Here is a 27,968-nt window from a genome sequence, read left to right as displayed (position 1 = left end):
ATGCCTCCTCTCGCGCCAACAACCGCTCTGTACCCATCTCCAACACCTTAACAGCCTTCACTACCGCCCTACCTATCATTTCGGGTCTGCTACTCGAAGCAGGCTATGATTTGACTCGGGTAAAAGAGCGCCGCCAGCACATGAGCCGCGGCGAGATCCAGCGCCCACCTCTCGTCATCGTCGCAAACACCATCATCTTCATATACTCGACCGTCGTCATTACCCTCCTCGGCACACACGCCGCTCCTCCTTCGGGTCTCAATTGCAGCCTACACGAGCGCTGGCAGAAGCTGTTCCATAACAAGGACAGGGATGCGATTAAGACAATCCAAGATGCCTTCAATTGCTGTGGTTTCGCAAATTCACATGATATGGCCTGGCCGTTTCCAGACAAGACGCATAGCATACACGCCTGCGAGACTACCTTCAACAGGAATCGCGGTTGTTCCGATGCATGGAAGGCCGAAGAGCAGCAAACTGCGGGTTTATTGATTGTTGTAGTCGGTCTGGTCTTTATTTGGCAGGCACGTGCACCTACATATGTATCCTCTCTCAAACATCACAAGCTAACATTGCACAGTTTGCAATTATTGCCATCCCCACCCATAAGGAATCTTGGCTCCACAAACTCGCACCAGACCGCATCTCACGTATGATTGCCGACGAGCGGCACGGCGACACAGCGCCGCGAAGTGCCATCGACTACGTTCCCGGCTACAATCGTTACTCTGATCGCATCGAAGAGGACGAAGAAGAACATGTCGAGAACACCCGCACCGGACGCATCGAAGAGGGCAACCGCGAGCTCAACAATGCTTTGCCAGGAAATGTTCTGGGTGGCCAGGAGACTGGTGTTGAGAATGAGTGGGCCAGGAACTGAGCATTAAACCTGCTCTCGGATAGAATCAAACAGGCAGGTGCTTTTGCACCTCTTGGTAGATCATGTAGAGCCGCTTGTATATTGTGAGGAAACACATATAGGTACTTTCCTCTGCAACAAAATTGATGACTGATGCATTGAGATTTTGCACATTTGAAACCCGAGACTAGATTTAGCACCCGTGGACAATGTATTTCCTCGAGTCTATCTTCGTCCCTGTTCCCTTACTGCACATGACTCCACACACCCTCTATTCTACACTACCCCTCATGATCCAACAATTCCGAGTTCCTCGGAACGGCTATCTTGAACGCTACGCCCAGCGCCTCTTCAAGATAGACGAAATTAGCCGCCGTGAAAGGTGCCAGGAAGGTCTCGTTGTGCATTTGAGCCAGTGCCTGATCGTGGTAGATTTTGACACGAGGTCGTGAAAATAGGTCGTGCACATTGGCTTCGAAAAGCTCTTTGACTATGAGATCGTTTCGGAGCAGCACAAAGTGTTGGCGCCAGTGAGTAAAGTCGGGAGGGATGAGGACACGTTGCAGTTGGGTAAAGGACTCTGCGATCAGACTTGTCAACAACCATGTCCGGGTGCTAAGTACGAGCGCTAATCCGCCAACTCGTCGCGCTCGAAACGCTATGGAAGTAAGCAGCCTGTTGTTCACAATGGCGTCGGACAGACGTATAACCCGAAGACGTCGAGTAGTGCCCTGAATGGGGGCTAATACTCCTAAGCGTCACGATAGAGGACAGATGGCTTTCTGTTGGATCACGGATACAGTTTCGGGCTTTCTGTGGTACCAGTCTCTCCTGACTTCGCCTCTCCTCGGCGGGTAGATAGCATGAACATGATGTCTTGGTATTCCCCCGTCTTTTTTCTATTATGGGGGTTCAGTATGCGCATCGATGGGTATAAAGTGGACATTCCTAATTACTGTTTGGTTTCCTCTCAATGTATTATTATCTAGCTAGAAACAATATATGCTATCTTTGCATTTTCAAGGCTGCTATGATGTGGAAAGAGAAAGTGAAGTGTACACAAGGTTTGGTAAGGGCCTTATAAGCGGGCCGCGTAACGGCCTTATGCCGGTCCGTACCAACTAGGAGACTTTGAGCAAACGGGACCGAGAAGGAAGCTGTAACGAGCGAATGTAAAGGGCCTATATCTGCATTAGGAAGCTATTCCCTTGAAGATTGTATGGCTTGCATCGATTGTTCTAGGCTTCCAAACTCTCAGGGTCCAATTGACCATGCCGTTTGGCTTGACAGGAATATTGCGATTGAGTTTGTAACTTGGACTGTGCGGCAGCTTGCTCAGTCATCCCGTATCCTCCTAAGCCTAGTCTGATATGATCGATTGCACTCATGGACGGCTGACACTAGGATTTTAGTTGTGAGCATGTAGACTGGTTGGAATTTCTATTGCTCAAGACGTATGGCCTGGGATGGCGACGCAACACTATTTTTACCTCATACCTATACTGCATTGCTACGTAGCTACGATGGACAATTCAGTATCAACTGCAGCCTCTATCTGGCTCATTCGACGGCCGGCCCAACCGGCATAAGGTGTGGTGGAGGCTGTTGCGAAACGGCGCAGGTATTCTCCAAAGGATATGATGATCATGTTGGCATCTAGAAGCACCGAGAACTGGTGTAATGAAGCTTCGAGACATCAAAACCCTAGCTTACAAATCCAGAACCACTGGATAAAGTTATAGCGTGTCGTCTGTCGCTTTTTAGCTCGTTCAATCCGTGACCCCTGTCAAGTATGTGCGGTGACGGTCCGGACCTCCAGCCATATGGACCCTGATTCATAGATTTTGACAGGGTTCTCCTTAGAATTATCCAACCCGCTTCGGCACACTTTGATATACTTCTAAACTGCCGTCGCACCGAGGTCAACAGCACAAGTAGCCACGTTGCAGTTAACACATACACGCAGCAGGAAAATTGCACTAACATCACGTGGTCGTTTCTGGTAACTTTTTCTGCTAAAGTGTGCATGTGGGCGGACTGATACTCTCATTTCACGACACCAATGGTGGAAGAAGAGAAGTCGAATGCGAAAAGGTTTTAGAGTGAGGAGTTTTGATTGATCATTTGCAACGCCTCGAGCGTATCTATCGTGTGGCTGTTATTGAATACCCGATATCGAACAACTTTGTTTCCTCGAGCGTATCTATCGTGTGGCTGTTATCGAATACCCGATATCGAACAATTTCGTTTACTCTCCTCACTCTGCTTTACACCTGCACTAAGCTGGAGTCTTGCAGTACTGAGGGTCCCAGCTGTCACAGCAGTTGCACGCATGCACTGCGAGACCGCTGCTCAGGATACAGGCAGAGCAAGCCTCAGCCTGGTTGCCGTATTTCCTAAGCTTGCTTTCCCCCTGAGGGAGAGCAGTCACAATGGCAACAAGCGCCATAGAGACTGCGATCATCGAGGTAAATCCTGCCAAATGCTGTGAGCTATTTCCTTCCGCGCTCTACTATCTCGGAGTGAAGAGAGACATACCTTTCATATTGACAGTTACGTAGTGATAGTTGATAGTCGAAGTGACTTAAGGAGTTGGGTGAGCAGAGTCTGTTTGTTTGTGGTTTGCGTCTGGAGAACAAAGTAGATGTGCTTGGATACTGAGACATTCCTATCAGTAGGAAAGAGAGCGCTTTTATAGACAATTTCATTTCCAGGTAAGCAGCTGGCACGTTGCCATGTGTAGCCCACATCGCTTGGCACTGAACTTAAAACTGTTCACGCTCTGATTCAGGTAACTCAAGCGTGCTGCACGCATGAAATCTGCTTGCATTCCTGCAGTTCTCATGTCAGCTGAAATAGAGTTCGAGCTAAGTCTGTTTGTTAATATACGAGGCTCACCTGAGCACGCCAATCATTGAAGCTGTATCGGCCTCGGGATGTTCTGTAACGCACCCATGGTAGTTCTTGATGTGATGCTACCACCGCGTGTGACATGAAAGATTACTAGTGCTGCCAGGAGACAGGGAATGTCTATGTACCTAATGTTGTGTCTAGATAGCATATGGGAGGCAACATGTGTCGAGAAATTGACACTGCGCTGTTTTAAAAGAGTGTCCCTACAGACTTGCTGTCTTCATAATGGAGAGGCTTGGCAAAACTCAGAGAAAGACTGAAGTATGAATGCTCACCCTCTACCCCTGCACGCGTGTGTAACATAGCAAATTATCTTGGGTAGGCTCGGCCACAAAATTGAGCTAGTAGCGAGGACACAGACATTCGGCGTGATAAGTAGGCCATTTTGTTGGCCTGATCCCCTGTGCGATTTCATTCGGCGCAAGTCCTTAGGTATTGTTACGAACCCATGCCTGCTCAGGTGGCCATTCAACCCAAACCTTGGAATAATTTTGTCCGTATCTACAGGGACGAATTGCAGCGCAGTCGAGAATAGGGCCTATAGAGGCGTCCCAACTGCTGACATACCTCCACCTATGCTACGTGGGCGTGCAAAGAAGACCTTGGAAATAAGGCTGACCGCGTTGACGCTAATGAAAGGCAGTAGCATGACTGCTTCTCGGCATGCGCCTCAAATGCTCAACACAGTATTACATGTGAGGCGTCCGGGCATATTGATTCTGTTCACACATGGTAGGCAACATATGTCACCACACGCCATTTGTTCAACAGACTTGGAAAGTATTCACACCATCTCCAGGATTCTCAGCAGCGGTGGGGTCGAGTTGAGATACTGAAGGCATCACATGTACGTTTCAAAGCCAAAGTTTGTCATCACTCAAAATCGATCCAGCCCATGATACATGCAATACCAACACGCCACCTGCATGCTAAAGTCAGACTCGGTCAAATCCAGCCATATTGGTTTTGAACTCTATACCATATCGTTGACATCGGTTCTACACCCGGGCATATTCAGTCTAGAATAATGACTCCTGTTTCGGAGCTAAAACACCGTGTCAACAGAATGCCCTCTGTATCGTCTGGTCAATCAATACCAACATGACGAAAGAGCTATCTCGCCTGCATGCTGCGGTTAGACTCGTTTAATGCTAGCCAGGTTCTACCTCAAACTGTATATTGTATCCTCAGCATCAGTTCTATACTCTGACATATTCAGTTCCACCTCGGAGCAAAGGCGCCGTGACGATTCCATGTCCTACTTACTGTTTAGCCTATCACCATCCACACTATGGGGACACTACGGGCGCATTCTGGAGCTGTGTTCAGTTGGAACTAGCCAGATTCAACATTAACCTTTACATACCATCATCGGCAACGTCTTCACACTCGGGTGTACTCAGTCCAGAGCAAATATACTTGCCTTGTAGCAAATATCCCGTGTTTTTTACTGCTTCCTGTCAGCACTAGTTAGATAACATCCACAGAAACATGCCGCGTGCATCGACTGCAGCCAAATCTGGCCAAACTCAGGCAAATGGGACTTGATCTCTCGGCTACCTTGACCTTCAATAAGCTTTCACTGTACGTATATTTGTCAGCGTGTGTGCAGGTCTGTATGAGTCTAACTGAACTTACGGACAATAGTCGTCCTCGCTGACCAACTATCCCAAGCATGTGGGACAGCGCTTTCCTCCTGAACCAAGAGATAACTAACCACCCGCCGTCTGCTATAGCTTCTTCCCACCACTCTCATCACCAAAAACTCGACCACAACTACAACCAACAACAACTTCGGACTTGGCCATCTTCGACCAATTCTTTCCACCATACTCAATATGCAATATAAGCCCTGCGCTACAGACCAAACAGTACTATACTCTAACACGGTGTCTTACAGTCACTACTATCCTCGTTGCTCTCCTCTCTGCAGTTTGAGTCGTCAACGCCCTCACAGGCACCAACGCTAGCACTCCTGATGTCAAATCGCCAGATTACCGGGCGAAAATCAGCAAGTGTTAGAGTCAACGATAGATGACTAAGGGTCAATTTGGGCATTGTGAATGCGACAATGTCAAGGCTATGGATTCTTCCGGGAAAGTTTCAGTGTTTTTGTGTACTAGATTTGAGTATTCAACATACTCAATCCTAGGCTGTCTCTACAAATCAAATCCTTATCTGCCCACAATAATATCTTCAAACTCTCTTCCGTCTCTGTATCAATCTCTATGAACGCCACCTGCATGCGAAACTCATATTCTGCCTGCTCAGGATGATGCATCAACCGCGAGTGAAACCGTCCAGTGTCTGAGTGCATTGGGGCCCATTCCGGTGCTCACCTTCTGTCCGTTGATCGGGTGGCGCTACCAGAGCCAGAAACGTTACTGGTAGGTGTTCAAGTCTTCTGTGAGGAGCTCGTTGAGTGTGACCAGCCCGGAGAGCGCGAGTTGTGTCGAAGTTACTACCAGAGCTCATCACTATTGCTTTTATGACCTCTAGTAATCGCTGTAGTTCTCCTTGTGTTGCTCGCTATGCCTATTTCAACCCATCCATTTCGAGGCTTACATTATCAGCTCTTGAACCGTACACACCTCCATCCAAGATCCATTGTTCGTTGTCGTCGTTGTCGTCCTGCACTCTCCTCCAAGCCTGCTTCCTTCCGCTCTCCTTGTCTTTGCCTTTGCTCTCTTCAACCTTGATTGTCGGTCTAATCAGACCACCCAGCAGTGGGTTCCTCGCAAACGCCCCGCTGCCACTTGAGATGGCGCCGTGTTCGAAAGGAGTAGATGTTGGGTAAGCAGGTTCGTCATCGCTTTCGGGCGTCACGGGCCGCTCGGTCGCTGCCATCTTGCGCACAATCTTTCCGCCTGCGAGATCAATGCTGGCTACGACTTTGCGCTTCTCGTAATCTGGTCGGGCGTTCCATTCTTGTTCCCTTAGCGCCTTTTGCTGGCGCTTGAGCTGCATGGCGCGCTCTTGTGGCGATGCCCACATGCTGAGACCCGCAGTTGTGGTTTCAAAGTCTGCGGCTTCATCGTGGACTTGAGTACGCTTGGCGTTTTGTGCTTGGAAGGCGAGCAGCTTATCTCTATGCTGCTTCGCTTTGGCTAGCTTCTCGCTCTCTGAATCGACGTCTGATGCTGGATTCGAGGAGATGGGTGTTGTTGATCGTGGTGTGGAGAATGGTCGTGGTGCTAGCGAAACGTCTGGGCGCTTCTGGGTTGCATTGTTCGCTGCCATCTTCTCTTTGCCGCGCTCATCACGCAAGACACGGACCATGGATTGTATCTCGTCGGAGCTCAGAAGTGGCGAATTGCAGAAGGTGCATGGACCGATGCCTTCTTTGACGCAGACGATCTTTCCACAGTTCAGGCAGTTCGGAGCAGCGTCTAGTAGTGGATGCCGAGTCGCCATACAATTGCACTTCCTTTTCTTGCTATCCTGAGAGGATAGTGTGGGGTTCGTTTGTATCTCTAGTGCTCTGATGGCGGACTCGAGATCATTCAGTGCGGTACTAGCGCCATGCATCGGCGTACCACCAGCTAAGCTCACTTTCGCCTTGGGCTTCGGTGATGAATTACGGGATGATTTGACCTCGGAGATCAACTGCCCTGCGGCTGAGGGTGGCAACTTTGCTGCGGGTGGAGCAGGTGAGATGCCTCGAGATTTGGGTGTTGCGGCTCGTGATGACGTTGCTGTTTGTGGTTTCTGTACAGCAGCTGGCGTATCTGAAAGCCCAAAAGCATTAGCTTTTGTCGCCTTTGACTTGGAGCTCCCAGCCATGTAATCTTCCTCCTCTTTCTTGCGATATGCTCCCGATACGTTGCCGAAATCGTCAGGCTGTCGTGGAGGCGGGAGTTTTCCTAGACCAGCCTGCTTCTTCTTGCGGGGCTTCGCCTTTGGGACTTCAGATGTGGCGTTGGATGACGCATTTTGAGTAGAGCCGGCACCGGCTCTCGGTCTTCTTCTGTTGTTGAAAGATGTGATGAATTCTAGGGCTTGAGGGCTGTCTCCCAGCAAGTTCTGTAGATGATCTGCTGCTTCAGTGTTGGACAGAGAGTCGGTATACGAGATGATCTGCTTTAGGGAGTCTTCGTCTATAGGTAATAGCCTCGATATCTGAGGCAGCGCCCAGGTTGCGAGATCCATGATTCGGGACCGGGATCGTTGAGCTTGCGCAGTGCAGTGTGTGAGTTACTGAGTTACCACCACCTACTCTGAATCATCACTTTGGTCTAGTGCCGGCAATGTGGCGCAGGACTGTGGCTGGTGTGGAGGACCGTGCGCCGAATTTACCTGCGCATCGACAGTTACGAAGTACCATCACAGTCCTCAAGTCGACCCGCGCCCCCGCCCTTGGACTTGCTCACACATGATGACTACCGAAGTCGCTCTCGACACCACTATTGTAAGCTCTCTCCTGACAAACTCACGCCCCAGACTCACTCGACCAGGGTACAATTGTCATCGAACTCTACAACGACGATGCGCCAAAGACATGCAAGAACTTCTCGACCCTCGCCCAGCGGCACTACTTCGACGGCCTCATCTTCCACCGCATCATACCCAACTTCATGATCCAAGGTGGCGACCCCACCGGCACTGGCAGGGGCGGCGCGTCCATCTACGGCGAGAAGTTCGAGGATGAGATATCTCCCGCTCTGAAGCACACGGGCGCTGGCATTCTCAGCATGGCGAACTCGGGCCCCAACACAAACGGATCCCAGTTCTTTATAACGCTCGCCCCGACGCCATGGCTGGACGGCAAGCACACCATTTTTGGCCGGGTCAAGAGCGGAATGCAGGTGGTCAAGAAGCTGGGCTTGGTCAAGACAGACAAGGAGGACCGACCAGTAGAGGAGGTCAAGATCAACCGGGCCTATCTTCCCGAGAAGGCGAACCTGCTCGAGAACTGATCGCCCTTGCACGTCTATGCTGGAAGCTGGAACGGCGCAAAACAAGGGCACGATTTCATTGTGAGTTTCGCCTTGGTTGCTTCCTCTACTCTTCGCTCATAGATGCAGCTAGTTTAATGCCCCGTTCGGGTGAATAAGCACCTTCGTGTATCCTTCGATCCTCTTGTCAAACTTCTCGTATGCGACCGGCGCTTCGTCGATATTGATCTCGTGCGACACCACGAAGCTCGGCTTAGCCTTCCCAGACACAATCATGTCCCGCAGATATCTGTTGTACGCCTTGACGTTGCACTGGCCGGTTCCCAGCGAAAGGCCCTACTCAGGGGTTAGCAAAGAATCACTTCAGATGCTGCTGAAGTTCACCTTCTCAAAGAGCTTTCCAAAGGATATCAGGATTTGGCCCTTCCTGCTCTGTTCGTCTGGAGCTCCTGGGTCGGCTGGCACGTAGAGGCCTGGTATGCCTAGACCTCCGGTCGGCCGCGTTACCATAATAAGCTGGTCAAGGACGATGTTCGGCTTCTCCTTGCTTCCTGAAGCATCAACAGCCTGGTACCCCACAGCATCAACAGCTCGATCAACCATGCCGTTGTTGAGCTTGATAATCTGCTCTACTGGATCACTCTTCCTGAAATCGATGGGTATGCAGCCCATCTTCTCTGCCGCTTGTAATCGCTCCGGTACTGTATCCACCACAAACACCCTACTTGCACCCCGCAGTATGCCGCTGTACGCAGCCACTATTGAAGGTTAGCACCGAGCTGGGGGACAGGATCTTTGCACAGCGACTCACTTAGCCCGACGGGGCCTGCGCCGAACACCGCAACGCTTTCTCCAGACTTGAACCCTGCAAGTACAAGTCCATGCCAGCCTGTGGGGAAGATATCCGCGAGGAGTATGAAGTCAGCTTCGTGCTCGGTGCCTTTTGGTAGTTTGAGCGCATTGAAGTCCGCAAATGGCACCCGGAGATACTGGGCCTGGCCACCTTGGTAAGGCCCCATGGCTACATAGCCGTAAGCTCCGCCTGCAAAGCCTGGGTTGACACTGCGAGGACAGTCAGCATAGATTAGGACGTCAGGTCTGGAGCTGCCTACCCCGTACAAAATGCGGTACGACCCTCTTCACAGTTTCTGCAGTCAGTCAGTACATCACTCGCACATCGTAGATCGATTGCGTACTGGCATCTGCCGTCTGCTACATTGAACGGCAGAACTATACGGTCGCCCTTCTCCAACAGCGTTACGCCGGATCCCGTCTCGATCACAATGCCCATGTTCTCATGACCAAACACGAGCCCGCTCTCCGCCGCCGTTCGTCCTTGGTACATGTGCAGGTCGGATCCACAGATCGCGGCCGTTGTAACCTTGACAATCACATCGTCTGGGTGAACAATTTTGGGCAATTCCACCTCCTTCACCGAGACTTTGAAAGGTCCCTCGTAATGCACTGCTTTCATCGTTTCGCCAGACATGCTTGAAGTCGTCGTATGCGCCTGTTCGGTACCTGGATCGTGTTCAGGGTCCAGCAAAGGGATTGTTTGTAGAGACTTGTTAGCCATGACGTCTGCAGCTTATATTGATGAGACGGACGTCTGCGGGGACGTCGCAGGGTAGAAGTTCCATTCGTGGTACTTATATCCAATAGCTACCTCTAGCTATTTGGAAGCAGGCGTCATTGTTGTGAGGGGTTGGTGCGGATGTCGATCGCGCAGTGGGGTAGTGGTTCCGAGTCGGAAGCGCGTCCATACCGCGTCCCGGCATCTACTGCACGTTATCAACTGCGACGAAAAGCGACCAGTGTGCAGCGGATGGGAGCAATCTGATGGCCTGAAGCTATGCACTTGTTTACGTCGCGTAGAAATCTAGCAATACTGTATACAGCTTCGAGTATCAGATCCTCCGCAAGCCGCTATTCATCTTCTAGTTTGATCGGTGCGCTCAAGAATCGACTCTTCAGATGTAGTCCGAAAACATCAGATGGGAGATTTGATTGTACTGGTCCCCACACGAGAGCTTTGCATTACCCTAGACTTTACCGTTCCAAGGAACTCTCCGCCCACGATCTCCCTAGCTGTTCGAACTTAGCGCATGCTGCGGACGTCCGGAGGCATGGTAATTGACAAAACATGTTGCGACACGAAACATTTCATCCAAACCATTAATTTGCGTCTCTTTTAAAACTGTGCCCAACAAGATCAGACTCAAAAGCTTTCTAGATGGTGAAGCGGAAGTTTGGGTCTTCTAATAGCACCTTCTCTCCGCGGTCTGCTTTCGCATTCTCACTCCTGAAGTAAATTGTTAGAATACCGACCAGTATTATGACCAGAACATTGCATGCCATGCATGCTGCGAAGCCCGGTACATAGGACGGCGCATCTTCTGTCCTGAATATAAGCGCTCCAGCGATTCCTCCGATACCACCAATACCGGTCAACGAAGCCGAGCAGAATGCACGCCTCCACTGTCCTCGGATGTTGTTTGCTTGATATGCCATGACTGATGGTATCGCGCTGTTAGTCCCGGATACGGTGATGAAGACACCCACGTATTGGGCCCAGGGGTTTTTCGCAAAGCCCATGATGGGCAGACCAACGAGTGAGACTAGGCACAAGAAGCACAGGACTGGACCTCGCGTTTTATACTTGTCGCTGAACCATGCAGCCCCGTACATCAGGAAACCGGACGCTGCGTATGGTGGCGCACCAAGGCACTGGCTCATGGCCATGCTGAACTTGAGCTTCGTGGATAGGATGATGGGTAGGAAGAAAGCGAAGCCGTATGCTATCGTCGTTACGAAAAGAAGGATCAGGGCAAATGCATAAATGTACCAATCCTACAATAGAGGAAGAAGAACTCAGCTGTGGTCTCAAAAGTACGATTGGGAGTCTTACCTTTGCCGGCTCGAGGAACTTCTTCCACGAAAATTTCTCTGCACCTGCATCTCCACGGTCGGCATTAAGACTATCGATCAAAACATCGAGCTCGTGGGGTTTTAGGAAGCCCCATGATGGCTTTGTCTTTTCTTCATCCGGGAATTTGACGATGAAGGTTATGGAGAATAGCGCGACGGCGACGGTGATAACACCTTCCATGATGAAGATCCTGAAAATCATTAGAACGGCTGATGTGGCGAAGGTAAACGAGTGGTCTTTACCAGCGCCATCCTCGAATGCCCTGCACGCCTTCCATCTGCTGCAGTCCATACGCAAGAATGCCTGAAAGAGCGGATGCGATACTGCCAACGAAGTAGAATACGCTATATCGCTTTGCCACCTCGAACTTCGTATACCAGCATGAAAGTAAGTACAAACCTGCGGAGTACCAGTTAGCAATGGCTATATGAGATGGTGTTTCAGGGCCAACTAACATCCGGGGAAGTAGCCACTTTCCAACAATCCCAGTACCAACCTCAACGGAATCAAACTCGGCCAGTTGTTCGTAAATCCAAAGCCAACAATTACCGCGCCCCATGCGATGCATATTCCAGGCAAGAAGTATCGAGGCCCGATTTTGCGACATAAGATGATCATGAAAGGCTGGCAGAGCACATATGTGATGAAGAAGCAGAGGTTGACGAAGTTGTAGCCCATGCCGCGACTCATATTGAGGTCTTTCAGCATACCGGCTACAGCTGCGTTGGAGACGTTCTTCCGGTCCATGAGCGAGATGCCGTACATGGCTCCGAGAGCTGGGATAAGGCGCCAGTCCACGCGATGGCGCAGTTTTGCTGCGAGTTTGCGGTCGACGGCATCTGACGAGCTAGTCGACGAGGCGAGCCCTTTTTCGAAATGCTCGGTATGGTGGACGGCTTCGTCTTTGGTCGTGTTGGGCGCCATTTCGAGGGGAATTATCAAAGCGAGAAGAAGACCTCTGATCCTACTCTAGCAAACCATCTGAGTCCAAGCAGGCGTGCCATCATGAAATATTGAACCCGCAAAACTATCCACAGCACCGGATGTCAGTATCCACATTTCATCCCGCTTGCCTCTCTCATTAACCTCGTCGAGCCACTATACCAGCCTCCCAAGGCTCTATACAGCGCTTGACTAATCAAAACATCTCTTTTGACAGCGAAGACATGTGTAAGCCAAGCGCGCCGCTATCCTGGATTCCCACAGCGGCACAAATTCCACGAACGGGAGTGATCCATCTTTGGTAACGATTGCCACATCGCCTCACGTGGAGTCGGTGAGCCTGGGGTAGGTTTGCGGGGAAGATCTTGGGATTTCTTGGGGGAGGGCTTGGTGTTGGTAAGCGAAGACGACTGGATGGTTGAGCAGAGAGGCGCAGTAGATTTTGGCCGCGGAAGTTACATGTCCAAGAGTTGTGGTTGCTTGGCTTTGGCCGCGTATTGCCGGGTTAATAGGCTGCTTGTGAATTAGGCGAGAAGGTGATCAGTGGCTTTGCTATGAAACTTTTGTACATGCGAAGAAGCGAATTAATGTTGAAAATCTTCATTGTTCTTCTGCACTAAAACTGATGTACCTAGGCAGCCGGTCCAATGTGCAGCATAATCTACTTTCTGGACTATCTCCGTCAATTTTTCTCAATGAAACAAAGGCTCAAATTCAGCGCCTTCAGTCTCGCCGTGATTCTCTCTCCTTCTGCCGCCACGATATTCTCGGACTTGGCCCGCATTTTCTCTTCTGCCCTCTTCTTCTCGGCCTTCCCATCCTCCTTTTCAAACATCTTCTTCCACATTCCCACGTAGTTGATGTAACTCTGCCTAATCCAAGTATGCCACCACATTTCTTTCGCCTATTCGACGAGGATCTGATCCGAGACCCCAAGGTATTTTGCACCTGCCCAATTCATCTGAAAGTCCTTGTCGCGCGGCAAAGAGATCAGATAGGGCGCACCATGGATGGGGTCGAATAGTGTCCAGCGGGCCAGGCAGAGCAGCTTTGCTTCCGGTGACATGTTTGCCGGTGGTAGGTGCGGCATGCACAAGATAGGAGGGTCACGGGGAAGAGGATCTAGGAAGAGAGGGACGTTCCATGGAGAGGGTGGAAGTGATGTAGAAACTGGTAAGACGAAGTCGGATAGGTGAAGTTCTTTGTTGCGTACGTCCTCGATAGGAGTTAAAGAAGGTGTAAGTTCTCCAGCAGCCGTGGGCTTGAATTCTGACGTGCGTGGCTCCACTGGCTCTGGCTGTTTGATTTTGATCTGGGGCTTGTGGAACTCATCTTTCCAACCTATCTCGCCTACTGGAAGAGCTGCCATGATTATGGCTCGCAGTCTGTGCTCTTCTTGTTCTTTGACATGTGCAGCTCGCTTCGTGTAGTACCCAGACGGGATATGTGGAAACATTATGAAGACCTTCTCGCGCACACATGCCCGAGTTCGCTTGTACCACTCATGCAGCTCAAGACTGACCTGGCTCTCATTGTACTCACAAGAGACACTTCGAATAGGTTCATCTTGCCCAAAGCAGTAGCCAGGATAGTGTTTCGGCACCCACTCTTTGATGAAGTAAGTCCAGTGAGGCGAGCGATCTTCCAATCGGCAAAAGTACTGCTCTTCGCCAAGTCGAGCCGCAAAGTGTGCTGGGTTGAAAAGCCAGGACCCGGTGAAATATCCATAGACTGCATCATGATCAGCTATTAGCAGGCTTTCTAAAGTGGAAACACTCACTCTCTTCCTTCGTCTTGAAGCCGGCATCTACAATTCTCCTGTCAAGCCCCGTGATCCTCAACACATCTCTCGGATCTTTGCTCACCCAGACCATGCTCCCAAGAAAATTCGTAGCTTCTATCTCATCGACACGCACGTGTAGTCCTTTGGGATCAATCGTCAACCCGAGCGGCTTCACCATGCTACCAATCATCTTGCTGTTGCTCGCATAGTTCAGCTCAAAGGTCTCCCACTCAAACATGTCCGGCTTGAAGCAGACTTTGACATCAACCTGAACCCAATAGTAGTCTTCAGTATCGGGCACACGGATGGCAAAGTACATGCACCCCGGGTTCTTGAAACCCCGGCGGCCATGACTGGTGTTGAGGGTTGATTTGATGCGTGAGACGCAACCTTCCCAGTCGAAATTCTTGGCATTGTTGCTGTGTGGAAAGTGGAGCGCGCTGGAGACGAGGAAGTCGATATCTCCAAAGTCTTCCTTGGCGGGCATTTCTGTGGGCACGACGACGTGCGCGAATATGGTTCGCAGTGCTGCAGTAGTTTGTGATTTGACTTTGACATAGATGCTGGGAGGGATGCGAGGGCAGTGGAGATATTTGAAAGCGTGGCCCACCATTTTGACGAAGAAAAGTGATAGATCCCTTCAAGAACCAGGGGAGAGGAAAGTCATCTGCCAACGCGATCAGCTCGTGATGTATCAACAAGCGGTGAAGTAATCGAACCTTTGTTATGCGAGTGATGCTTTGCTTGAGACATGTCTCGCCATGTGAGCACAAACAGCTTGTGAACAATGAATGCAAGTAGGTAGATTTTATAGCTGATATTTCGCTGCGAAAGCGGTAGCTTCTATCACCTCAGCGAGAGGATTAGTCCAACTTGCCAATCTGTGAAGGATTGGGTGCGCTGAGTCTTGAAGAGAAAGCACCACCAAGATGATGCAAACGAGCCTACGAAAGCCGTCAGAGTCTTATCCCAACACAAAGATCTACGAATATTATATCTTCATCCGGCCCCAACTCCGCAAATCCCAATGCCTCAACAACCCACGGCGCAACGATAACCTGTCTACCATCAACACCTAACTATATCAAACACACAATAGCTTGGGACAGCTCACTAGGACCCGTCAATTGTGTCGCTTGCCTTGATACCCAGCAAGAGTGTTACCACATCGGCAAGTACTTTCATGTCAAGATGGATGATTAAGGGATGAGTCTGCTTTCATGCCCAACCCTAACAAGATATATTACACGAGGACCAGTATGCCTCACGTCTTCGAAGTCTCCATGGCAGGACTCTTGACAACCAGGTGCTGAAGACGTTCCTGTCGAAGCGGGCTGCGAATGAGGAGGCTTGGAAGACACTAGACTTGCGGAAAGCGAACAAGGCGACAGGAGAGACGACTAGGAACTCGTTACTTGAAGGACTGTTTGTGGACCAGGCGTGCAATTGTGCAATGCCAGACGGTGAATTTCGACGATGGGCGGTCCGTGGGGGGACGGAATAATTAGCTAGTTGATGGTGGGGTCGCACGCGACCTTGATTTACCCTGGTCCTGGGTGCGATATGCGATAAACTCGACGAGCACGGAGTCGCTTTTGCATGCCCCAGGTAAACTTTCCTTGTGGATTGGCCTCAGGTGTGATCGTCCATGGTCTAGCAGCCTGGAGGCGACTGCCGCGCCAAAACGGTTATCGTCCTTGCTTCTTCCGGCATGGGCGCCGACAGTAGGCGTGTTCAACAGTTCAGCAAGAACATGGGGAGTCTGGTGGAGAGGCGGCTCAACGAAGACGAACATGGCGGAGTCGGCGGGTATCGTGTCGACACATTGCCATGTCCAAAAAAAGAGGCAGGGTTATGGCCTTGGTGGTGCAGTGCGCGTAACTTGTTCGAGAAGCGAAGAGGGCGCTTTGCTGAGGTGGGGATGAAGCCAGACGCCAACCGATAACGCTTGTCCCGCACATGCACGGTCGCGATGACGCTTGTGAACAATGCCATGGGCCATGGCCAGAGTTCCTGCATTGCGGCTGCCCAGGTGCGGAAGCTACCACGCAGCCATGTGCGCCTAGGTCCAAATCTTTTTCCCGTGCCAGCTCTGTCGTCCTTTGCCATCCACTTTGAGCGCGTCCACCAACTTTGTCTGCATCCTCAGCTGCATTTCTCTTCTTACACTGTCATTCTAGCTAGTCTGATTACTGCATTGCCCGTTGACCTGCACCTGCACCTGCACCTGCATATCCTGCCCTGCCCTGCCATTCCACACCGCTTGCATCCTGCAGCACGCGTTGGTTGCTTATTAGAAGCTTGCCTCGGAAACTCGACCAACCTACACATCCACCATGGTTCTCATTGAGAATCAAGAGTACCTCTGCGAAGAGGAGAAGCGCCTCAAAGCGGACCGCGAGCGCACCGCCTACTGGAAGCGATGGGGTCCCTATGTTGCCGAGAGGCAATGGTCCACAGGTCAGCGCTCGTCCCTTCTTCTGCAGCTGCGGCTTAAACTAACTCATTGGCAGTGCGCGAGGACTATTCGTACGTGACCACCTTGACCGACTGACTGCGCATCTTGCTAACAAGCTCTCTCAGCGCTGACGGAGATGCCTGGAGCCGTACGTACCCTTGGACAGTGCCATTGAGCTTCACTGACCAGCCTGCAGACTTTACGCACGACATGGCACGCTCTCGCGCCTACCGTTGGGGTGAAGACGGCATCGCGGGTGTTTGCGACTCGCACGGTCTGCAGAACATTGCCTTTTCCTTCTGGAACGAGAAAGAGTACGTGCATGACGCTGCTGGCTGCCTGTGATATCTAACATGGGCCCAGCGACTTCCTCAAAGAGCGACTGTTCGGTCTTTCGAATCCACAGGGCAACCACGGCGAGTCGCTGAAGGAAGCTCATTTCCACCTGGACAACACGCCTACTGCAAGTTGCCCTGCTTTCCCTTCACTTTCCATGCTGATTGTGTTTTACAGCACTCGTACATGAAGTTCCTCTACAAGCTCCCCCAGCGCGCTTTCCCATACGAAGACCTCATCAAGACGAACGCGGAGCGAACACGGCTTGACAAGGAGTACAACATCGTCGACACGGGTTGCTTCGACGACGACAGATATTGGGATATATTCATCGAGACCGCAAAAGAGGCCGATGACCCCGACGAGCTCTTGTTCCGTGTCACGGCATACAACCGTGGACCCGAACCAGCCCCATTGCACATTGTCCCACATGTCTGGTTCCGCAATACCTGGGCCTGGGGGCACGAGGACGAAAAGAAGAAGCCGTCAATCCGCAAGATCGGAGATACGACAGCCCAGTCCAAACACTACAAGCTCGGTGACCGCTTCTTTCAGCTTTCGCCATCGCCTGGTACCGGCTCGAGTGGCAACGACGTGCAGCCGGATCTCCTCTTCACCGACAATGACACCAACTACAAGGAAATTTGGGGCGTGGAGAACAAGACTCCATTCGTCAAGGACGGAATCCACAAGCGCATTGTGGATGACGACAAGGACGCTGTCAATCCCGCCAACGTGGGCACCAAGTGCGCAGCCTGGTACGCGTTCGATGAGGATGAAGGCGTGCCACCAGGCGAGTGCGCCGTCGTGCGGTTTAGGCTCTCTCGGAGAAACGATGGGTACCTCGATGAAGAGCTCTTCGATGACATTGTCGAGCAGCGCCGCGCCGAAGCGGATGAGTTCTACTACCGAATCAGCCCACTTCCTATGGCTGATGACCTGAGGAACATCCAGCGCCAGGCATTCTCTGGAATGATGTGGTGTAAACAATACTACCACTTCATCTGGGACCAGTGGGCAAACGGAGACCCCGGCATGCCTCCTCCACCACCAAATCGAAAGGCCATTCGCAACAAAGAGTGGAAACACATGTACCTGGATGACATTCTATCCATGCCCGATTCATGGGAGTACCCTTTCTTCGCTGCGTGGGACAGCGCTTTTCATTGCATTCCCCTGGCCATGATCGATCCCGAATTTGCCAAGAAGCAACTTGATCTCTTCACCCGCGAGTGGTACATGCACCCCAATGGCCAGTTGCCCGCTTACGAGTGGAACTTTGGCGACGTCAATCCCCCAGTGCACGCATGGTCACTGTTCAGGGTGTTCAAGATCGAGCGCAAGATGTACGGCCGTGAGGATTTTGACTGCCTCGAGCGCGTGTTTCAGAAGCTGTTGCTAAACTTCACGTGGTGGGTGAACCGGAAGGATACTGACGGCAAGAACATCTTCGAAGGTGGTTTCTTGGGTCTCGACAACATTGGTATTTTCAATCGATCAGATCCCCTGCCCACCGGAGGAGTTCTCGAGCAAGCAGACAGCACCGGCTGGATGGGCTTCTACTGCCTCAACATGCTGAACATCTGTCTTGAGCTTGCCAAGCGCCGCCGAATCTACGAAGACATGGCTTCCAAATTCTTTGAGCATTTCATCATGATCAGCGACGCGATGCAGTACCGTACTGGCGGCGAGTCGAAGCCTCTCTGGAACGAGGAAGACGGCTTCTATTACGATGCAATTTCCTGGGGCGGTCCATGGAGTCACCAAATGCCCGTGCGATCTCTGGTCGGTCTTATACCGCTTTATTCGACGTTGACACTTGAACCAGAGGTCATCAACAAACTCCCTAATTTCAAGAAGCGGTTGAACTGGTTTATAAACAACCGCAAGGACACGGCTGAGCGCAACATTGCTTCGATGAAGAAGCGCGGACAAGGCGACCGTCTGCTGCTGTCCCTGGTTAGCGAGGACCGCCTGAAGCGTATTATGCAAAGGATGTTGGACGAGAACGAGTTTCTTGCGGAGCACGGTATTCGATCACTATCAAAGTACCACAAGGATCACCCGTACTCCATGGACGTAAATGGCCAGAAGTACGAAGTCGCGTATCTGCCTGGTGACTCCGACAGCGGCCTCTTTGGCGGCAACAGCAATTGGCGCGGTCCCATCTGGCTGGCCGTCAACTTCCTCCTGATCGAGTCCTGCCAGAGATTTCATCTCTACTACGGCAACGAGCTCAAGGTAGAATGTCCTGTGGGATCAGGCGATTTCATGCATCTCGGCCATGTTGCCGAGGAATTGCAGCATCGCCTTCAGCACTTGTTTGCTCGGGGTGATGACGGTAGAAGAGCCATCAACGATGGTAACGAGATGCTCGACTTCGATCCAAACTGGAAGGACTACATGTGGTACCACGAGTTCTTCGATGGTGACACTGGACGCGGGTTGGGAGCAACACATCAGTGCGGCTGGACGGGTCTGATTGCGAAGATGATCCACGACACCGGGTGAGTGTCATCAAATGCCAACATGCCTTACTCTGCTAACAGCCAATAGTATGACCTGTCGTCTACCTCAGACACCGCGCACGCCCACAGGCGCGGCAGCACACTACTTCGACGACGTCTTCACGACGGATAGCAAGCCCAAAAAGCGACACCACCTCCGCCGATCTTCCACTAGCCGTAGTATCGGTTTTAGAAGTGATTGGGGAGAATCGACCAATGGCGAAGATGAAGAGTCAACCTCAGGCCCCGCGAACCGAAGAGGCTCCGTGGGTTACCTAGACGAGGACGCCGTTCAGCAGAAGAATGCGATGCAGGAGCGTCTGAACCACTACGTGAGTGGTCAACTTGAGCGAGTCAAGACAGGTCTTGCCGACGTTGAGACGGATGAGTTTGAAACCACATTGGACGGCTCATCGGACCGGAGAACGAATGGACAGAGACGTCGCGACCGCAACGACTACTTTGAGCAGGACCCCTACTTCAGCAAATGAGCAAGGCTGGCAATATGAGCGCAATGGAAGTGACGGCCAGTCGTGACCTGGAGGCCATTGCAGATGGTTTCTGTGGCACATGTTGTCCAGCATAGCACCCTACATACCTCGACCTAGACCTAGACCTGGAATAGAATAGAATAGAATCAAGATGATGGCAACTTTTCTCAAAACAAACTGCTTCCGACGCATCCTCCTCTCTGTGTCATCAATATGTGGTGAGTGCATGCTGTTTCAGGATGACGTCGCGCACTTCACACGCTAGCGCAGGTGCGGGAGCGGCGGCCGTGCATGCGATTTGTTTGCGGGGCCCAAACACCATCTCTGTGAGCATCGACTCGACAACACCAGGACGTTTCTTCGAATCTCCACTCGTTTCCTTCTTTCCAAGCCAGACAGCCGCCCCCGGTAATCGCAGGGTTGTTTCATCGTTGCGTACGTTCCCCGCATTCCCCTACCCCAACATTGCCCTGCTAACCATTGGAATGCACCACAGATAGCGAATACATCACGACCAACAGATAAGGCCGCATACAGGCTATCGACAAACCATGTCAGGCTTCATAACCACAATGTTCGTCTCTCCCTCTGCTGAGCACCATATTGCGTTTCCCACAAAGCCCAAGCCCCTCCTCCCCATCTTCACATTCGCCCAGAGCCAGAGCTGCATGAACCTAAGGATGGACTTGGATGTGTTGGACTTTCAAGGTTGTGGAAGGAGTGGATTCGACTGCTCGAGGAGCGAACTAGACCTCGCGCGCCCCAAGGACGCGTATCAAAGCCCGCTGCAGAGGATCGGCCAGGCGCTGCGGGTACAGCAACAGACGAGCTCGAATGCGATAACGACTGCGCCATCCACCACAACTCAGCAGGAACCTGTGCCACTGCCCGAATCGCAAAGTCCCGCGCGCCCCACTACGAACTTCTTCCACAAGCTCCGCTTCGACGCTAGCGCACCCACATCTGAGATCAAGACAGGAAACAATGCAGTTCTGGGCGCTGAGAGAGACTCGACCGACACGGGCAGCATGGTTGGGTCTATGACGAAGGCTCAGCAGCAAACACCGCAGAACAGAGGCTACTTTCCGGGCACAAGCTTACTTTCTTTCTTTAGCAATCCACGGACGCGCGCACCTTTCAAGCCGCAAAAGTCGAATCGCGGCACAAGCAGCTGGCAGTTGAAGCAGTATGCCGAGGCCACACTGGGCAGTGGCAGCTTAAGGAAGGCTGTCAAGCTACCAGAGGGCGAAGACAAGGACGAATGGCTGGCTGTCAACGGTGAGATCAACTACAGCAGAAGCTCGAGGCATGGCTGACAAAAATGCCAGTCGTCGACTTCTACAACCAGATCAACCTACTCTATGGCTCCATCACCGAGTTCTGCTCGCCCCAGAGCTGTCCTGAGATGAAAGCCACCGACGAGTAAGCCCACGGACATCCACTTTCAATCTTCGAGACCTGACAACCGCCAGATTCGAGTACCTCTGGCAGGACTCAGAGACTTACAAAAAGCCCACCAAGATGCCTGCCCCACAATACATCGCAGCACCTTATGGCATGGGTCCAGTCCAACGTCGACAACGAATCCATGTTCCCCTCGCGCATCGGCGTCCCCTTCCCCAAGACCTTCCCCGCATTGATTCGGAACATGTTCAAGCGTCTATACCGAGTCTATGCTCACATCTACTGCCACCATTACCCGGTCGTCATCGAGCTTGGTTTGGAGCCGCATCTCAACACGAGCTTCAAGCACTACGTCCTATTCATCGACGAGCATGGCTTAGCAAACGGGAGCAAGGACTTCTGGGGGCCCTTGGGCGACTTGGTCGAGAGTATGTTGAGGAGCGACTAGGTGACAGAGATTGTCATAGCAAGTCAACACGTGGACGGGTTGGAAGTTTTGGAAACAGCATATTCCACGGCGTTTAGAGGATAATAATGAGTAGGAAGGTCTACACTAGCTAGGAGTAGATAGATGTTAACGAACATCTGCTTCTTCTCTAGGAAGTAACGAATATATAGTAGTAATAAAGAATAAATAGATATATTAAAGAATGTTTAAAGATTATAATTGCTATAATTTATACTCTTATCTTAAGTAAGATAAAGTATACTTAGTTTTAAGAACTAACTATAAGAGCTATAATAAGCTAGTCTTAGTAGCTTACTCCTTTAAGTTAAAAAGAATAAAAACCTAAGTATTATTATCTTTAAAAAACACTAATAAACTAAAGCTAAGTCTTATAGTATCTAGTATCTATCTTTAGATCTTATTAGTAAATATTAATATAGTTTATAAGTAAGCAAGCACTCTAAGCAAGTAAGCATCTTTTTTCTAAAATTACTTTTTTCTCTATACCTTCATAAGTCTTAGAGTTTTGAAAGATCTTTTTTAAAATAGAAAAAGCTCTATATTAGAGCTTTTGTATGCATAACAAATGGCCTTTCTAGGCCTAGTAACGCTAAAGTTATAGCCTAGTAAAGTAGAGAAGTTTACTTAGCCTTTAAACTCTAGTAATATACAGTACAGAGCTATATATTATTCTGAAATCTTCTAAATAGATTAACGTAGTTATAAATATATATTATATAAAGTTTTAGAATTTTCTATATGCTAGTTCTAGAGATATAAAGCTAGATATTTCTTTAAGCTTAAAAAGAAGATTTTATTTAATAACTAAGCTAAAATAGATTATTTTAAGCTATAACTTCTATAATATAGAGCTAATATATATAGATAATATATACTAAAGTTTTAGATTATAAGATTAAGTATAGAAGAAGTTATTAATCTATTTTAAAATAGAGTAAAATATTAAGAATTAATATATATAGAAGAAAATAGTCTAAAAAGCTAGATTATTACTAAAAGATAGAAAGAAGATATAAAAAAGTTTTAGAAGTTAAGATACAACGTGTTTTATAACTAAGCAGACTACTTAACTAAGTAGACTAGAAAACTCTACTAAAATGCCTACGTAGTAATAACGCGTAATATCTTAATAACGCAATATATAAAAATTCTATACTAAAGAAAATTTATTTCTTACTATATCTAATTTTAATTCTAGTTAACTATAAACTAAAAGATATACTATAGTAGTATATAATATGCTAAAATTAATAATATATTACTAATACGCTAGCTAATACTCTTAATATAACTATAAGCTAAATATAAAGCGCCTAATAAAATTAGAAGAGAAGATAATTATAGAGTATATACTTAAGTATTCTATATATAGTCTACTTATCTTAAAAGCTAATTATTATAAGAGGTAATAAGTAGAAACGTTAGAGCTTATAAGAAAGCTTAATTAGTATACTACGTATAGGTTTTAGGTATAATATAAGACGTTATATGCAGAATAGAGCAAGGTATAAAGATAGAAAGAAATATAAATAGAGAAAGACTTAAGTATAAACGCTAAGCCTACGCAGAGATAGTTAAGAGGTATATTAGTAGTTTAGCAGTTACTAGCAATTAGAGCCTTTTATAGAGCAGAATTATAGAGTACTATAGAGTATAGTAGCTACCTATATAGTGTAGTACTATTAAGTATAGTAGTCTAGAGTGTTAGAGTATATTATTATAATAGTACCTCTCTTCTATACTTAAGCTTCTATAAGCATTATTGCACTTATATTTATTATAGTTTATACTATAATCTTAGAGAGTTCTAGTATATCTAAGAACTTTATATAAAATTTAGCAACAGCTATAACGTCTTTTAAGTCTATAGCTAGTTTCTATATAGTCTTATTATAGCCTTATTAGATAATAAGATATTTATATTATTTACTTTTCTTATTATAGCAGAGTTTCTTAATACTTCTAATAATATATTCTTTCTTACTATCTATAATAACAGAAGCAGAGGCAGAGATAAGTTAGCTAAGTAGATATTCTAATTCTTCTACTACTAAGCAGAGAAGTAATATATAGAAAGTAGAATATATCTTTATAGATAGAGGCAGTTCTAGCCTATATGCGTAGAAAAAGACTTTCTTAGTAATCTTATAAGATCTAAGGTTTTTCTAGTTAAGTTTCTTTAAAGCTTATTATATTTATATATTATGTGCGTTAAGCTAGACTTTATTATCTACATTATATGCTAGTGCTAGCAAGCGCTTATAGTTTATATATTTCTATTAGAGAGCCTATACTTAAATTATTTCTTCTTAAATATATTTAGTAACTTCTTAGAGCTTATTAATTAGTTAGTTAGTCTCTCCTAGCTTATAAAGCTTAGAATAGAAGTCTTTTTATATTTATAGAAAGCTTAAAGCCTATATATAGATTCTAGCTAAAGTAGGCTATTATTAAGAATACTCTAGTAGATTCTAAGACTATATTATTAGCTTTAAACTATATAATTAAGAGTTAGCATACCTAGTTATTCTGCTAGTAGTTTATATAAGTATAGAGAATCTATTCTATTATAGAATTCGCGTTCTTAGTTTATCTATTAGTCTTAGAGTAAAAACTTATAGAGAAGTAAGAGTTAATACTAAGCTATTTGCATAGCTTATTATAGAAAGTAGAGATAAACTATCTATCTCTATTAGAGACAATAGTATTAGAGAGACTATAGTTATACTAAATATATTATAAGAATATATTAGCTACGTTAGTAGCTTCTATATTCTTATAAGAGATTATATACTAAAACTTACTGTAGTTAGTTAATTACTACTATAACGTTAGTATATTCTTTAGATTTAAGTAAGTTAATAATAAAGTTAATAGAGATATCTTACTATCTACGTTCTAGTATAAGCAGAGGCTTTAGAAGACTATAATACTTCTTGTAGAAAGCTTTTTGCATAGTAATAAGTATAATAGTATAAAATATATTAACGTATATTATAGGTTAGCAGACTATATAGGTTAGCAGACTATATAGGTTAGCAGACTACTTTTGCTAAGCTTCTACTAAGAACTACTCTATCTACATAATGCCTTAATAATAGCACTAGATAGATGCTTCTAATAAACGTAAGATATAAACTACTCTTTAAGCTCTTAAATAAGACGTAATACTCTTCTTATAATACGCTATAGCTATCTATAATATCTCTTAAATAACACTACGCAGTTAATGCGCTAGATAGCCTTTATAGGTAGATTGCTAGCCTAAATTAACAAATCTAACTCTAACTAAGAAGGACGTAGTTATTAAGTATATACTTAAGCTAGTTATACGTAAATTTTCTTCTAAGCTTATAGCTATAGCTAATATAGCTAATTCTCTGCGCGCTAAGCATAGTCTAAGCTAGATTAGCTTAAACTAGCTTAGTATATTTATTAAATGCTGCTCTAAGCTTTAAATAAAGTTTAATTATAAATATAACTATAGAAGAGCTCTCTGCAAGAATTCTAAGGTTATATAAAACTAGTTCTAGCTTATAGAGAATATAAAGGCAAAGTATAGTATCCTTAATAAGAATATATATAACTTTAATAAGTCTAGGTTTATAATAGGCTAGATCTTAACTAGAGCAGTTATTATAGCTTTAGAGCAATAAGAATAGCTAAAGATAGTATAATAGAGTAATTAAGAGTAGATAATAGTTATCTAGAGCGTTAATATAATAGAGTAAGCTATTCTACTCTTTATTATCTTTAAGAGCTACTACTATCTCTTAGCCTAGTATACGTTAGGAAAATCTAAAAATCTGTTAAATATTTATTTCTATTAATACTGTAGAATTAACTATAGGTTGCTAGCAAGTTAATTAATTTAAGAAATTTATATTTATTATTAAATATACTTTAAAATAAAACTTTATTAAAATAGTTAGTACTATTAGAATTATTAGAACTATTAACGTAATAGTCTAGCACGTAACTTTATTATCTTTAACTATTATATTTTCTTTCTTCTTACTTACTCTATCTTTCTACCTATGCTATTAAAGTTTACTTCTTTAATATACTTTTCTTAGTATCTTACTATATATTTACTTCTTTCTATATTATAACTAGATATTATAGATATTACTAGAAAGAGCTTTATTAGAATTATTAGTAATATAAGAATTATTCTATTACTATACTAGTTCTATATTCTATATAGTTATCTACTATTAAGCACTATTAAGCACTATTAAGTACTATTAAGCACTTTTCTTAGCAGTGCGCTAGACCTTAGTAGAATGCTTCTAAACTTATAATAATTAGTTTAGTTTAATACTAGTCTATGCATTAATCTATAACTATTAATTCTCTATCTTATAGTTTATCTTAGAAAGTTATTTTAACGTCTTGCTTACTTAGTACTTTAAGTTTTAGTTTACTATCTAGTATTAAAATAGATAATGCTAATATATATTTCTGCTAACTAGCTAAGTTAGTATACTTAGAATATAAAATTTAATTCTATATATTCTACCTTATCTTATAGCTCTATAATAACGACGTACATAGCTTCTATTAGTATAATTGCCTCTATAAATGCTATTAAAGCTACTATAATCTAAGGCCTATCTAGATCTCTCTATTTAGTAAGCTTAAGGTTAATTTTATGCTATATTATACCTTTCTATATAACTAAGACGCTTTTAGTACTAAACTTCTCTCTTAAGCCTAGCTATATTACTATCTGCATAATTAGTTTATATAACTCTATAAGAATTTTAGCATAGACTTTCTTTAGTAGTAGTAGTATATTAGCTGCTTTTGCTATATCTTCTACTATAATACTCTATATCTAGCTTAGTATTTTTAGAATTTTAACCTTAGAGCATAAATTTAATAAGTTTTAAAACTTTAGACTGCTTTTAGTTATAGCATGCACCTCTTATACTAAAAAATAGTTCTTACTTAGATTAGTAAAGAGATTCTTTACGCTATTTAACGTAAAGTATTTAACTTTATAGCTACTATATATTTTAAACTATACTGCTTTTAGAGTAGTAAGCGCAGAGTAGAATACTATTACTTATATCTTAAAGTAGTTAAAGATTATATATCTGCTAGCTTCTAATTTATTAAGGCTTTCTTTTTTCTAGAATATCTCTGCATTATTATTTAGCATTTTATATTATACTAAGGAAATTTAAATATAAGTAGCTTTAGAAGTAAAGTAGAAAGTTACTCTTAATACTAGATATTAGTTTGCTCTATAAGTTACGTATCTTTAATATTCTTTTTAATATAAACTTCTATACTATTACTACTTCTTAAGATATAAGTTCTTTATACTTATAAGATAACTTATATTTACTTATATTATACTTTATATTAGCAATTATATTATGCTATTATTTAGCTATTACTAGGCTATTAAGAGCTATATTTTAGTAAGTTCTATAAGATAGTATCTCTATAATTAACTAGTAGACTATATCTTTTATCTTATAGATATAATTGCTAGTTATAGAGTCTCTCTTATTAGTAGCATTAAACTAGTTAGAGATCTCTTTTCTATTTTAAAAGCTAATAAGTGCTAGTAATATAAAGATTAAGATCTTATTTAGTTCTTATTCTATAGGCGTTCTAAATAAAGCCTATACTTTCTATTAGTATCTATAGTTATAGCTTTAAATATTCTAGTAAAACTTAGCTATAATTATGCTCTCTAACTTATAATTATAGAATTTATTAAATATAGTCTGCCTCTATATAGTAATATAACTAGAAAGTAGTATTACTTTCTTTTCTATATAAGAGCTGCCTTTGCGTATAATTATTCGCTATATTATAATACTTATAGTATTATAAGCTCTAAATATATGCTTATCTATCTTTCTAAAGCTATAGACTATTATAAACTATACTGCTAATAGTGCTAGATAGTGCTTTATAGCCTTAGAGTATATAGTAAGTATATTCGCTTCTAGTATTATCTAG

At 45.9% G+C, this 27,968-nt stretch overlaps 12 protein-coding genes across 12 annotated transcripts; 4 read left to right on the top strand and 8 right to left on the bottom strand.

Annotated features, from left to right (window-relative positions):
• Positions 1–140: 140 nt before the first annotated feature.
• On the top strand, positions 141–880 carry SNOG_07294 (hypothetical protein; the record flags this gene model as incomplete). Its single annotated transcript, XM_001797583.1, has 2 exons — positions 141–524; positions 581–880. 2 exons carry the CDS (start codon positions 141–143, stop codon positions 878–880), a joined length of 684 nt encoding a protein of 227 aa, XP_001797635.1.
• A 260-nt stretch (positions 881–1,140) lies between these two features.
• On the bottom strand, positions 1,141–1,730 carry SNOG_07293 (hypothetical protein; the record flags this gene model as incomplete). The annotated part of the gene is made up of 2 exons (XM_001797582.1): positions 1,141–1,517; positions 1,682–1,730. The coding sequence occupies 2 exons, from the start codon at positions 1,728–1,730 to the stop codon at positions 1,141–1,143; spliced, it is 426 nt and encodes a 141-aa protein (XP_001797634.1).
• A 1,407-nt stretch (positions 1,731–3,137) lies between these two features.
• Positions 3,138–3,404, bottom strand: SNOG_07292 (hypothetical protein; the record flags this gene model as incomplete). Its single annotated transcript, XM_001797581.1, has 2 exons — positions 3,138–3,313; positions 3,398–3,404. 2 exons carry the CDS (start codon positions 3,402–3,404, stop codon positions 3,138–3,140), a joined length of 183 nt encoding a protein of 60 aa, XP_001797633.1.
• Positions 3,405–4,971: 1,567 nt separating this feature from the next.
• On the bottom strand, positions 4,972–5,449 carry SNOG_07291 (hypothetical protein; the record flags this gene model as incomplete). Its single annotated transcript, XM_001797580.1, has 3 exons — positions 4,972–5,030; positions 5,139–5,229; positions 5,411–5,449. The coding sequence occupies 3 exons, from the start codon at positions 5,447–5,449 to the stop codon at positions 4,972–4,974; spliced, it is 189 nt and encodes a 62-aa protein (XP_001797632.1).
• Positions 5,450–6,307: 858 nt separating this feature from the next.
• On the bottom strand, positions 6,308–7,921 carry SNOG_07290 (hypothetical protein; the record flags this gene model as incomplete). The annotated part of the gene is made up of 2 exons (XM_001797579.1): positions 6,308–7,161; positions 7,189–7,921. 2 exons carry the CDS (start codon positions 7,919–7,921, stop codon positions 6,308–6,310), a joined length of 1,587 nt encoding a protein of 528 aa, XP_001797631.1.
• Positions 7,922–8,019: 98 nt separating this feature from the next.
• On the top strand, positions 8,020–8,831 carry SNOG_07289 (hypothetical protein; the record flags this gene model as incomplete). Its single annotated transcript, XM_001797578.1, has 3 exons — positions 8,020–8,053; positions 8,213–8,748; positions 8,797–8,831. The coding sequence occupies 2 exons, from the start codon at positions 8,020–8,022 to the stop codon at positions 8,686–8,688; spliced, it is 510 nt and encodes a 169-aa protein (XP_001797630.1). The 3' UTR covers positions 8,689–8,748; positions 8,797–8,831.
• A 199-nt stretch (positions 8,832–9,030) lies between these two features.
• Positions 9,031–10,156, bottom strand: SNOG_07288 (hypothetical protein; the record flags this gene model as incomplete). Its single annotated transcript, XM_001797577.1, has 3 exons — positions 9,031–9,368; positions 9,479–9,729; positions 9,864–10,156. 3 exons carry the CDS (start codon positions 10,154–10,156, stop codon positions 9,031–9,033), a joined length of 882 nt encoding a protein of 293 aa, XP_001797629.1.
• A 740-nt stretch (positions 10,157–10,896) lies between these two features.
• SNOG_07287 (hypothetical protein) lies at positions 10,897–12,520 on the bottom strand (the record flags this gene model as incomplete). The annotated part of the gene is made up of 3 exons (XM_001797576.1): positions 10,897–11,517; positions 11,576–11,919; positions 12,052–12,520. 3 exons carry the CDS (start codon positions 12,518–12,520, stop codon positions 10,897–10,899), a joined length of 1,434 nt encoding a protein of 477 aa, XP_001797628.1.
• Positions 12,521–13,220: 700 nt separating this feature from the next.
• SNOG_07285 (hypothetical protein) lies at positions 13,221–14,934 on the bottom strand (the record flags this gene model as incomplete). The annotated part of the gene is made up of 3 exons (XM_001797575.1): positions 13,221–13,406; positions 13,752–14,269; positions 14,319–14,934. 3 exons carry the CDS (start codon positions 14,932–14,934, stop codon positions 13,221–13,223), a joined length of 1,320 nt encoding a protein of 439 aa, XP_001797627.1.
• An 891-nt stretch (positions 14,935–15,825) lies between these two features.
• On the bottom strand, positions 15,826–16,116 carry SNOG_07284 (hypothetical protein; the record flags this gene model as incomplete). Its single annotated transcript, XM_001797574.1, has 1 exon — positions 15,826–16,116. The coding sequence occupies one exon, from the start codon at positions 16,114–16,116 to the stop codon at positions 15,826–15,828; it is 291 nt and encodes a 96-aa protein (XP_001797626.1).
• A 541-nt stretch (positions 16,117–16,657) lies between these two features.
• Positions 16,658–20,113, top strand: SNOG_07283 (hypothetical protein; the record flags this gene model as incomplete). The annotated part of the gene is made up of 6 exons (XM_001797573.1): positions 16,658–16,781; positions 16,835–16,850; positions 16,905–17,093; positions 17,143–17,242; positions 17,293–19,591; positions 19,713–20,113. The coding sequence occupies 6 exons, from the start codon at positions 16,658–16,660 to the stop codon at positions 20,111–20,113; spliced, it is 3,129 nt and encodes a 1,042-aa protein (XP_001797625.1).
• A 572-nt stretch (positions 20,114–20,685) lies between these two features.
• On the top strand, positions 20,686–21,965 carry SNOG_07281 (hypothetical protein; the record flags this gene model as incomplete). The annotated part of the gene is made up of 3 exons (XM_001797572.1): positions 20,686–21,384; positions 21,408–21,535; positions 21,626–21,965. The coding sequence occupies 3 exons, from the start codon at positions 20,686–20,688 to the stop codon at positions 21,963–21,965; spliced, it is 1,167 nt and encodes a 388-aa protein (XP_001797624.1).
• Positions 21,966–27,968: the final 6,003 nt, after the last annotated feature.

Source organism: Parastagonospora nodorum (genome assembly GCF_000146915.1).
Source record: "Parastagonospora nodorum SN15 chromosome Unknown scaffold_11, whole genome shotgun sequence".
NCBI lineage: Eukaryota > Fungi > Ascomycota > Dothideomycetes > Pleosporales > Phaeosphaeriaceae > Parastagonospora > Parastagonospora nodorum.
The sequence above is the reverse complement of the archived record's forward strand: the minus strand, read 5'-3'. Positions and strand labels throughout refer to the sequence as shown.